The 12,845-nt window shown below is 40.8% G+C and overlaps 1 protein-coding gene across 1 annotated transcript in view; it reads left to right on the top strand.

The window, feature by feature from the left end:
• The first annotated feature begins 889 nt into the window (after nt 1–889).
• LOC117466805 (carboxy-terminal domain RNA polymerase II polypeptide A small phosphatase 1-like) overlaps nt 890–12,845 on the top strand; it is a 38,784-nt gene continuing 26,828 nt past the window's right edge. The window contains exon 1 of the mRNA XM_034110266.2: nt 890–1,286. Coding sequence (XP_033966157.1) covers nt 1,214–1,286 — 73 coding nt within the window. The 5' untranslated portion in view covers nt 890–1,213. The remainder of the gene's footprint in view (nt 1,287–12,845) is intronic.

Genomic DNA, 12,845 nt, shown 5'->3' with positions numbered 1-12,845 from the left:
TCAGCTGTGTGTGTGCTGATTGTTAAATAATTTAAGAAAGAGTAAATATAGACAGAAAGTTGCATCAAGGGGTTAGATTTCAGCTTTAGTTGATATAGTCACATAGGTATCACAAAGTGGATCAGTTTGCCTCTACATTATCCTTTATTATAAAGGAATGGGTATATTAATGGGTTGTAAGCAGCAGTCCAACTATAAGCAAGTGTTAACTTATGACATTTATTTTTAAAAACAACAACTATCCAACATAAAAACAATAAAAATATGGAGCATTTTTGGATCAAATAAAAATAATTTGTATTGCAGAAATGTTTTCTTTTTATAATTTAAATATGTCAATGTACTCACTGTCTTTTAGTAAACTGCTTTATACATGCAATACATTATTATTATCTTATTATATTTCGTAGAATAAATGTATATTTTCAAAACAATAGCAGCTCTAGTTTAAAAAATGTTTTAATCATCCTTGTTTACATATGGGAGGATATTTCTTGAGATGTTTCCAACAGAGGAGAGTTACTCTGATCTTAGGTGTGGGCACTTTAAAGACAGTCCCTAACTTCCTCTTTCTCTTGGTCGGTTTCAAGGCTGCCCCCGTTAAACGTAAAAGTTGTGCTTGAACTAACCTATACAAGTAACCTTAAAAAATACGTCACTCGCAAGAAACGTCTCTTAAACGCCACAAAACTGTGATGTTTTTCACTCTCGACAAACAATAACAAGAATATCGGTTTTATACTTTTTGTAGCACTTGTATTTGGTGAATGTATAGGCCACCCACAATAAAATAAAACGCAACAAACGTATTGAAACATCCCAAAACAATATCCCCCAAGTAGACGAGTAACCCGTTACACGTACAGTGCTGTTTAGTGAAAAGCTTCACATCCTGCATTGTGGCTTTAAGAATGGGGCTTCCTTGAAACCGTCAAGTTCCATGTTTGCATGGTCAAATTGATTAACTTCTTCAACGTAACTTTTAGAAACAACTATTTTAGACACTTTAAAACGTTAGCATTTTAGAGTAGTTTAGTCGGATATGTTCGGTTTTGTAGGCTTTTCCACCGTTTAGAGCTTCTCTTTAGTTTTGCACTCAGTATGCCCGTTTGCAGACAGGGAGTGGCAAAATATAAATAATTATTTTGCACAACTCTTCGAACTAACTTTTTTACCGCAGAAATACAGTGTTTGTTTTTGAGTGACGGACCTAATGGACCATTCGCCGTCAATAATCACTCAAGTAACAAGAGACGAGGAGGAAAATGCGACTTATCGAGAGGACGGTGAGTTTGGGAAAACTTTTCAGAACTTTTTTCAGCTGTGTATGACTCTGTCAGTGAGGCACGAGACAGCGGTGTTTTTAGGACGCCATGGTGGCTCTAACGCTAACTGTAGCTCGGTGAACGAGCTCCACTCATGTTTTTACCACTCCGAAAAACATATGCGTGTCCTTGGCTGACATTGTTGTGAACATTTGACTATATTTGACTACGTTTGATAGTGGTTGCATTCTTGGTAGGCCGAAGTCAAAGTGGGAAGCCGTTGAGGGGCAAAAAAGACCGCATTTAGATTTGAATGACTATTTAAACTAAACATGTTTGGCAGAGTTTAATACGGTTTTATGTTATAAAACCGCAGATATAATGTTTCAATTCAAAGGGGGCGTGGTCACTTTGACAGTTCACTGTTATTGTTTTGGACTTTGATGTTCAAGCTGCTACTGTTTAACTCGTATAGTTCTGACAAGAAGGTATTGTTTTAAGTATATGAACATATAACTATATTAAATTCATTATGGGCTTGCTTTAACTACTTGTATCCTGCCTATGAGGTCTGGAAAGCATACCTTCAAGTTACACAATCTCTTTATGCGATTTGGATTAATAGGACATTTGAAGTGTAAGTATAGCTGCATTAAGCATCGGGAAACCTTCTAATCCTCTTGTTATCTTTAGAAATAGAAGGCATACTGTATTGTTTATTAACACTTAATTTACAGGTCAAATACACACATGCACAAACACATGCATTTGTATGGAGCAGTGTTAGAGCGAAAGTGATGCCAGGTGCCCAGGAGCAGTTTGGGGTTAAGTGCCTTGTTAAAGGACCCCTTGGCAGTGCCCAGGAGGTGATGGCTAAGACACAATGTCTTTTTAAATGTTCAAGCCAATCTCCTACCGACTGAGCAAATGCCAATATAATATTGTTCTGTTTTCAGTCCGCTGAATGAGGTTGAATCCCTCAACTGGGAGGGGATTATATATCAATAACAACAATTTAAAAACAATACAGCTGCAGGATGTTAGCTCTCTTCCATTATTTTGATTAGATCTTGCTAATAAAAAAGATAACAATATACGATACGATGCGATACGATATACTTTATTGTCCCCGTAAGGAAATTTGTTCTGGACTCCGTCCTGCAGTTCCGCATACATGTACACAAACATAGTGGACATTAAGAGACATACACATATCATCAGTCATACACCGTTTGAACAAACACAATACACAGACGCACATACTGAGAATGGCGACCTATTGCACTACCCCTCATGGCCAACATTTAAAAAGTACATTTCATTACATTTGACTACATTTCATTTAATGTGAATGTTAAGAAGCTTAATCGACATAGGTAGGAATGAGTGCTTATAGCGGTTCAGCCTGCTCTTGGGAACCCTAAATGTTCTACCAGAAGGTAGGAGCTGGAATCCTGGGTGGAGTATGTGGGTGGGATCAGACACCATTTTGTTTGCCTGTCTGATAATGGACTGCTCGTATATGTTTTGGAGAGATGGGTGTTTTTTTCATCATTTTCATAGCAGTCTGTACCAGGCGAGCGATCTGTGACTTCGACTGCACTGTCAAGTTACCGTACCAGGCAGTAATACCATACCTCATGATGCTCTCCAACACTGCATGATAGAACAGTAACATGAACCTCTGGTCGACTCCGAAAGCCCGGAGTCGACGCAGAAAGTACAACCGCTGTTGAAGTCTAGAGCACAGACCTTGAACATGCGCCTTCCAGCTGAGTGTATTATCCAGATGGACACCAAGGTACTTATAGGAGCTGACCTGAGTTATGGGTTCATTGTGGATAACCACCGGCCTAAGGTCACCCACTGCCTTTGGGTCCCACACCATCTCCTCAGTCTTCTTCACATTCAGCACTAGATGGTTAAAATCACACCACTGCACACATCTCTCTATTTCAGAGCGATAAGCCGATGAACTGCTGCCTTTGTGCATTAAGCCAAGGATGGCTGTATCATCTGAGAATTTGATGATGTAATTCTCCGGGTGGATTCTCGTACAGTCGTTTGTGTACAGTGTGAAGAGGACCCACAGCTCACACAACCCTGGGGGGCTCCTGTACTGGTGGTCCGGGGCTCTGAGAGGGCATTGTTGACCCTGACATGCTGAGTGCGATTGGCTAAAAACGAGAAATACCATTTCTAGATAAAAGGATTTACTGATCTTTATCAGTTTTTGAAGCAAGATGTGAGGCTGCAGTGTGTTAAAAGCCCAGCTGAAATCCACAAACAGTAGGCGTACATATGCCTTAGGGTCTTCCAGGTGTTTAGTGACCAGGTGTGTGATGCTATTTAGAGCATCGTCTGTGCCACGCCCTTGCTTGTAGGCAAACTGAATAGGGTCTAGATGTACATCAACCTCTTTCTGTAGCAGCGGCACCATGATCCTCTCAAAACATTTCATGACAATGGATGTCTATGCAACAGGCCTACAATCATTGTTTACCTTTGGACAAGGTTTTTTGGAGACAGGTTTTATTATTGATTTTTTCCAGAGGGTGGGGATGGTGTGAAGATCAACAGATTTTTGAAATATGGGACTCCATGCTGATGTCAGTTCTTCTGCAAATGTCTTTAGAAGGAATGCAGAGATGCCATCTGGCCCTGAGGCCTTCTTGTACAGGTGTGTTTAAAAAGTGATCGGTCCTTTAAAGGGTCAATCAACACCCTTTGGTCCTGGTCAGTAGCAGAGATTGTCTCTAAGATGTACATTCAGAGGAGAAGTCCTGGGTTTCAAATCTCATGTAAAAGTCATTCAGTTCATTTGCTTTTTGCAGGTCATCAGAGGTACAGAGAGTTTTTTTCGCTGGAGTCATTTGTGATTGCCTTCATAGTGTCCCAAAGTTCCTTGGAGTTCATTGTAGAAATGTTCTGTTCAATAATGTCCTTATGTCTCCTTCTAGCTTCTCTGAGCATGTGGTTGAGCTCCTTTTGCACACATTTCAGTTGCGTTTTATCCCGGTTTTTAAAAGCTATATTTTATGATTGATGCAGTCCTTAACCTCTTTAGTTATGTATGGTTTGTTGTTGGGGTACACAGTTATTTCTTTCTGAGGTATCACATTGTCAACACAGAATTGTATATAGTCAGTTACCGTCTCAGTAGCAGTATCCACGTCCATCTCATGAAAGATACTCCACTCAGTAGAGAGAAAACATCCTTTAAGAGACTCAATAGCCGCGTTCACACTGCGGTACTTTTCCCACAAAGGTTCATGCGAACTTAGTTCATGATCGCGTTCACACCAAAAAGAGCCGGTACTAAAAGTAGTTCATGCGAACCTTTTTACCCCCTCGAAAGTCCCTGCTAGAGAGCAGGGACTTTCGAGCGGCTCTTTTTTGAGAAAAGAGCTATATTCCTGATTGGCTGGGCGGATTGCAAACCACGCCCCGTAAAACTCCCAAAAAGTTTTGTGAAGCCGCCATTTTATTATCCTCGCATTAGCATTATTAGCATTAGCATTAGCATACGCCGTGAAGTGGTTTGCGGCCTGCCAGTAAACCCAAAGCAGAAGAAGAAGAAGTGACGTCAGCGGCTTCCTTTGCTTAATCCACCCCCAGGGACTTTTTCTGGTGTGAACGCGATCTGTACTTAGTTCATGCGAACTAAAGAGTTCGCATGAACTAAGTTCGCATGAACCTTTGTGGGAAAAGTACCGCAGTGTGAACGCGGCTTATGCTGTCACTAGTCCAAACCTTTACAGTCTTGGTCTGTGGTTTACTTCGCTTGAGAACCGTTTTGTAGGTCGGTATTAGATGAACAGTGTTATGGTCCGAGTTCGAAAGCGGGGGTTTGGCTCTACTCACATATGCGTCGTTCACATTTCCGTAAAATGTTCTAGAATTGTATCTTCCCGGGTCTCACATGTAACGTATCGTTGAAAACCGGGTAGTGACAGTTCAAGTTTGCAATGATTAAAGTCCCCTAGAATAAAAACCGGAGCGTCAGGAGTGTGTCGTAGCTGCTGGTGAACACAGTCAGTGATTTGAGCTGCTGCACTTGCTGCGTTCCCGCTGGGTGGAATATAAACAGTGCAGAGAATGATATTCCCAAAGTCTCTAGGCAGGTACAGGGGTCTTAGGCTCAAGCACATAAGTTCAACGTCGGGGCTGCAGATAGTCTTACGCAAAGTGTGTTGTCTGCACCACTTGTCATTGATAAATACACTGATGCCCCCACCTTTGCCTTTTCCCAACGTTTCACTCCTGTCCGAGCGGATGAGTGAAAAACCCTCCAGACATACATTCATACACTAGAGTAAAGTCACAGTACATAAACAGGGTCAATGAAATGTCCTAGGAATCAATATCGCTTAGGAATGAAAATGTCACGAAGTAGACCTGAAGGCAGGCAAGATGACTCTCTTGTTAGCACTGTCTTCTGCTATGTGTGGGCTGCTGGCTTCCTACCATACTAAAGGATACAGACATGTAAAGCATTAGCAGTACTCGATCGCATTGTTTAAGGACTTAGATATTTAATCCAGCTTCAGTAATTAAGTCATTCTAAATATGTCAGTCATTCTTAAATGCATAATGTCGCAGTTGTCTCTGTATTCTTGTTGTCAAATAGTCGATCAGATATTGCAAGTGTCAGTTTTATGAAATGATGGTTGGACTTCAAACCATCTCTGTCACTCCAATTAGGATTATCGACCAAACAGGAAGTTCAAATACAGATTGTTTTGGTGGAAATGAGTTGCTGAATGAGCCTACCTGTAGTCCCTTTTTGGGGTCGGAAGAGTTTGGTGATTGACAGAAAGAAGATGGGACTGATGGTTAGTGATAGTCAAATGAAGTGTTTTATCACACCACCAGGTGATGTGCCTCATTCCCATTATCCATAGAAACTAAACAAACTGACATCATCTGAATCAATGAGTTAATTTAATGTCTGATCTACAACTAAACAGCATTACATTGGACTGTAGCATGTGGGAAAGCAGGATCAGGAAAGAAAACGTACTACTTCTTCTGCTGTGACCGTTAGTATCCAGAAGGTGGCAGTCCTGTCCAGTTTACTGCGACAAGCTAGCTCCAGCCTGCTTTCTGATTTGTTTTCTTCCTGGCTGCTACCCAGAAGTGAGGGGCCAGTTCCATGGGAAAGCGGGGGCTGTGGTCAGCCTGTAGTTTCAAGTTGCTGCAGCCGAATAGGCTTCATTTCAGGAAACCTCTACAAACTTTCTAACTATAGTTTATTTTATCATTGGTATCAAATGTATCCCAAGTCACCTGAGCAAAACTAATATGCAGTTTATTTTGCTATTAATTATGTATTTAATGTGATAATTTTCTGCAAAATGCTGTCGACTGAAGTCGTTTTTTCTGTCATGAGACAGTCTGTAAGGGGAATATTTTTAGATGCAGAAATGTATACATCTTGATGTGACCTGACTAGCTCGTCTCCCATGAACCTGGTATACCATTTGCCGTGGCCGGGTGTGAAGCGAGTTGTCAGATTGTAGCGGAGTGTCGGGTGTCGCAGCGGTGGAAAGTCTGTCGTGGGAGGCCTCATTCTTTCTGTGTCTGGATAGGAATAGAAGCAGCCAACTACAGAGGCATGGCTGTGCCCAGGCTGAAAGGGTCCCAGGTCAGCCTGCTTTCAGCTAAGTAGGCTGAAACTTGCTGATGTGGCGTGAGGTCGTTGCTGCCCCTTCGGATATGCTGTAACCTCATTATCAGTGTCTGAGCCTTGGGGGGGAGAGGTGTGAGGAATGTGGCCGTATAAGTTCCTTCTTTACCATTTCTGCTGCCTAATTATACATGTGGGCCCGATTTAAATGAGGGGCAATTAATTGGTGTAAAATCGATGGTGGCATGTTCATAACTCAAGTACTGTACTTAAGTACCACTTTAAAGTACTTGTACTTGAGTATTTTCATTGTATGCCTCTTTACACCTTCATTCCACTACATTTTTAGAAACCAACATTTGACTTCTTCGTCCACACGAGGACGAAAACGGTCGATGCGTTACTGTTTAGTGTCATATAGACCGTTCGGCCACACGAGGATGACCGAATACGGCACTAAACGACTGAGGAAACGATAACGGGTCCCAAGGTGGATAGAACGGCATACGCAACGCTCTGGGGGGTCCAACGGCTCCGTGTGTACGCCCTATACGATCATTTTCTGATAATGATGAGGCAATAGCCCCGCCTCTCCCCACCTCTGCTGCTCACCCCCGCGTCAAAGTAAACTGCACCCTGAATTCAGATTATTCACCTGCAGCTCCTCCCGCTGCAGCAAAACACACACTTCAAGTCAGATCATCACCCTTAGCTATTTTAATTACATCTCAAACTCCCTAAACTAGTTATAAATATGTTTATTTTTACTGTCGGCCGGGTCACTCATTACTGGATCAGATGCTGCATGAGACAGACACTGACGCTGTCCGAAGAGAGGGAGGAAAAAGAGAGGCTCCCTGTATTTTATTATTATATTATATAGAGTCGTTATTCATTTGTTTTAAAGCTCAATAAATAACAAAGAAGACCTTTGACCGGCACTTTTATAATTTTGTCCGGAAGATTTAAACTTTAATACACGTTGACTGGCGAAAAACTCTGCCCGGTTCCCTCGGCCCCCACCGCGGAGAATAAACAGAAGGGCAACCATGACAACCATGCTTCTTCGCTGCTTTTGTGGAGGAAGTTACAGCGCCACCTACAGGCTCCTGCATATGTACTGCAGCTTCTCCAGCGGTTGGAGCTAAACGGAGCGGTCTCGTGTGGACAGACACTATCCGGATAACTATTGCGTGTGGACGGAAGCTTGTTTGCGTTTGCGTTAATCCTATGCGTTTAGCCGTTTTCGTCCTCGTGTGGCCGCAGCCTTAGTCGACTACTACACTGGCTGAGAAGTGAAACTGGCTTTAATGGCCTACAACATTTCCATTTGGAGCAACGCGATGCAGCTTCAGAAACAATGCAAATATCAAAATACAAATGTTCTAAAACACATGCAACCCATGTCTTCCTCTTAGCCAACTTGACAACACATGCACAACAGTGTCCTTCTAATCTAGCTAAGCTACTAATATTGGAAGGACTCATGCATTCGCATTGTTGAAATAAGCCAATAGCTTCTTGCAGCGCTTTTAGTGAACACGTGTTTTGGCACATTTGTGTTTTATATTGCCCTCATTTCTCCGAAGTATTTTGGCATTTCCAGTGTTTGACCTGTAAACTTTGACAAGAGAAAATGGCACAGCTACTTATAAACACAAAAACAGCTTTTATAATAACCTTTGTAATCTTTGGATTCCAGCTTTATCCACAAACAGCTGACCCACTTTGAAGACTTTTCTTTTTGATTGAAAAGTTTGTTCACAACATGAATGTATTTTGTTTAGTTTATCGTCTTTTGGGATAACGAAAACACTTCTCTTAATTGGCTAAATAATAAATGTATGATAAATAAATACTACTTAATTTAACAACTCCGGCTTTTTTATACCAACATATAACTAATATTTTCTAAATAATGAACCTCATTTACAACACACCTGAAGAATTGCATGAAAATACTACGGACAAAACGACACAAAAGAAAATGGCAATGCTAATTATAGACACTATGGAATATGACTAACGCCTCATGTGAATCCGTTTCTGAGATCTGAACAAAAGTGTGTTTAATTTTAGGTCAGAATTTTGAGAAATTTTAAAACTCAGAATACTGACTTTCCGCCTTTTGACATTAATCTCAGAACTAAAAAAAAGTTACTTTTGCACAGATCTAAACAATTATTAACATGTGGCCCTATTCCTCTTCTGTAAAATACAAAGGCAGCTTTTATAGTAACCTTTGTATCCTTTCTATTCTAGCTTCTCTCAAGAAAGCATTGACATTGTTAATCAATTCTGGCAGTCAAATATATTATTCTCATTATAACAACCCCATAACAGTAAGAGTCAAATAACACATGAAATATGGAATAAATAACTCAATGGTCATTATACATTGACCAAAATCACACGAAAGAATATGCCACAGCTAAAAGAATCCTACTTTATGACCTTACCTTTCAAGCTAACAAGTGTGACCTACTTTCAAGAGTTTTTGGCAATACTTTGGCCTGTTGACTGCTTCATTCATCGGTGCTGAAAGTGGATGCTGGCCCTGTAATGCTGTCGGTAAGGGCTGGACATGCTTGTTGAAAAATGCCTATCTTAGTCCCAAGAGTAAAGGTTTGTGTGTTAACATGTGTGAAGGAACTGGGCAGGTGAAGCTTGTAGTGTTAAAAAACATCACGCTGCTCTGAGCATTAGCTCTTCTGATATTACACATCGCAGCGCCTGAAATAGCCCGGCAGATAACCCGCTGACAGCGGTTAATGATGATATTTTATGTGTACGTATATACTGCCGCATACTCACAGCAGGCAACACACTGTATGTGTACACTGCAAAGAACTACATTAAATGGCTGTCACTGTATACTATTCCTAAAGACCACAGCGCGCATTAATAGTGTCACAGACAGCACATGGCTCCATCATAAGTAAAAGTCCTTTTAACGTTTTTTTATGTACAATTCAATTTGTTTCTTGAATGCTAATAAAGATAGGCCAGATAATGATCTGATTAGGGCTGGGTGATATGAAGAAAATCTGTTGTTTTTTTTTACTAAAAGTTTAATTTCATGCTAGCAGTTTTTCTTGCAGCTATTAGAGATAATATATTGTATCATTGATTGTGAATAGGATACCAATTCTGGTTAACCCATTATGTACGTCAACACATGATATAAAAGCATTTCCGCCGTCTGTGAGGCTGTACTGTGCCTAAAGAGTGGTACACTAATGACGCGTTTTTGTAGGCCGGCCGGGAAGTTAGCATCGCAAGGAAAAAAACTGGGATTTTACAATTGGAATTGGCAGGAGTGAATAAAGAACGACGTTCACATAACTGAAAGTCACCACCGCTAAGCTAAAGGCGGCTGATGTTTCATTTAGTTCTTAGCAAACGCTGTTTGCATGTAAAAGCTTAGGACATTTACAAGTGTGGTACCAGGGCCGCCCCTCCCTACAGGCCAATCACGCAGCCTGCATGGGGCCCCGCCTTGCGCAGGGGGCCCCGCCTTGCGCAGGGGGAGGTGACAAGGGGAGCATGTCTGTCACCCGACACCATTGCAATGAATCGACATCTGACCAATCACGGCTTTGATACGGCCACTATGCAGGTGAAGAGATCAGTCCGGCGCAAGCAAGAGGGAAAAAAAACAAAACATGAAGAAACTAGAGCATCACTCGAAGGTGCGTTATTGTATGAGTCAAATGTACAACTTGCGAATGTTGTATAAGTCAAATGGCCAATTGCCATATTAAAACATCAGCTGCAATTCACGACATGAAGAAGGCAGTCTCTGCAGAGCATATAGGCTAATGGAGATGCAGTTATTTCCAGCATTTTTTATTTAACATTCATTCAAGTATGTGATGCCTTTTATCTGCTAATGTACAGGAGGAAGAGTGATAAACTGTCTGTCTAGTTGGCTTACATAACAGTTCAAGTTTACAGCCTAAAAAACATGGAGCATTTTTTCCCCTTTTATTCATTTTTATGTCAATTTGCACATTTCATGGTGATGCTCAGCCTCTCCCCTTAACTCCTAACGGCCCGTCCACACAGCGGCGTTGGAAGCTTCTGCCCGTTCACTTTGACTGCAGGTGACGTCACTTTTCGCCGAACTGCATTGTGGGAAGCAGAGCGGAGCTTTCCTGGCGTTTCAGGCTGCAAAAGTTGAGCAATGTTCAACTTTTTAAGCTTCTGAAGCTTTCGGTGGAAGCGTCAGCCAATCAAATAATATGCCAGTACAAGCTCTAGCCAATCAAACCGCTGCTTGTGTGTCCGGGGCGGGAGATTCATGTGATTGGTTGTTGGTCGAGCTTCAGACACGACCGCCGGCAAGATTTTTCCATAGCCACTGTGTGGACGGGCCGTAACAGTCATCGTCATGTCAACCACAACACAGAGAAATACTGATAGAAATGTGTGTGTAGTTGTTGATACATTGCTGACAGAGGGAACTACGTTTGAATACAGATTTAAGAAATATCAGTTTTTGAGCATGTCATAAGCATGTTTTGTCTTGACTATATTACAACTATATTATAATAAAATATAGTATTTACATTATTGAATTGATTATGATTATTATTATCATTAGTATAAGTAGTTTATTTGCATTAATTATATTTGAATCTTTTTGAGGCTAGTATTTGGCAGGAAATGCAGACGTATTCACCTGTAAACGCACACTGAACGACATACATGCACATTAACCATTTACCTCACTGTATACAAAGTAACTGTGTTGATAATAATAATAAACAGGAATTATTTTTGCAAAGTACTTTGTTTCCAAAAAAAAATGTTTTCACTCCTGTCGGTTGGGGGGGGGGGGGCTCATCTCACAATGTCGCATGGGGCCCCAAGTTGGCCAGGGGCGGCCCTGTGTGGTACTTACCAAGGTATTTTATGTCATACACCAAAATGTGAAAATCTCTTAAGCTAGTGTTGACAAAAACATTTATTTTTGTACTCTATTTTATATTTTATTTTTTGATTTCTTATTATTATTACAATTATTTGTCTTTTATTATCTCAAAGCGTATCAGTATCCCTTGTTGTGAAGCACTTCGAGATTTGTCTTGGCAGATGAGAAGCGCTATATAAATTAAATATATTATTATTATTATTATTATTATTATTATTATTATGTAAGAGGTTCATTTCCGAAAACGTATTTGCAAAAAAAAGCGCTGACTTCGAGACAAAATAACCTAGAAGCTCAAATTAGCTCATTTACAGATTTAGGACTCATTTCTGCCTTTCTCTATATGCACAACACAAGCTCCATGTTCAAATTCAAAAAGAGCTCACAGTGTTAACATGCTAAATATCAGATACTGTTGGTCATTTCTACCACCTCAGTTTAGCATGTTAGTACTAAACAGAGTAGAGCAGTGGCTGTTGGAAATGCCATTAGCCTGCAGATATTTTGTCAGTAAAAAGAAATGTCCTAATGATCATGCAACAGGACAAGCCTAGGGGATCAGAACAAGTGTTACACTTCATCCTGAGATGGACATGAATGTATGTCAAAGCAACTCATTCAACAGTTGTTCAGTCGGGACCAAAGCAGTGGACTTACCAACAACATTTCCATCCCTAGAGCCCCGACACTATGGCGGCTAAATATAAAGTGGGAGCGTGACTTGGGTGTAGCCATGCATCAACACGAATTCAGTTTAAAACACTTAACAGCTATTAAATCGGGTGGGATATAACATTTTACAAATATATATAATAAACTGGGTATAAACTAGCCTGTAAATATATATATATATATATATATATATATATATACCATCAAAAATAAAATGGTGTCACGCATTGCACAGCATGTGCAGCATCCACAGTTCTTCTCTGAGCTGCCCTTTTTAACATGTGCCTTTTGGATGGCGATCTGCAGGTGGGGCGTCCACATGACACGCTGGAGCGCCGCCAAA

This window comes from Pseudochaenichthys georgianus, chromosome 21 (assembly GCF_902827115.2).
Source record: "Pseudochaenichthys georgianus chromosome 21, fPseGeo1.2, whole genome shotgun sequence".
Lineage (NCBI taxonomy): Eukaryota > Metazoa > Chordata > Actinopteri > Perciformes > Channichthyidae > Pseudochaenichthys > Pseudochaenichthys georgianus.
This window is presented reverse-complemented; position numbering and strand designations above follow the sequence as displayed.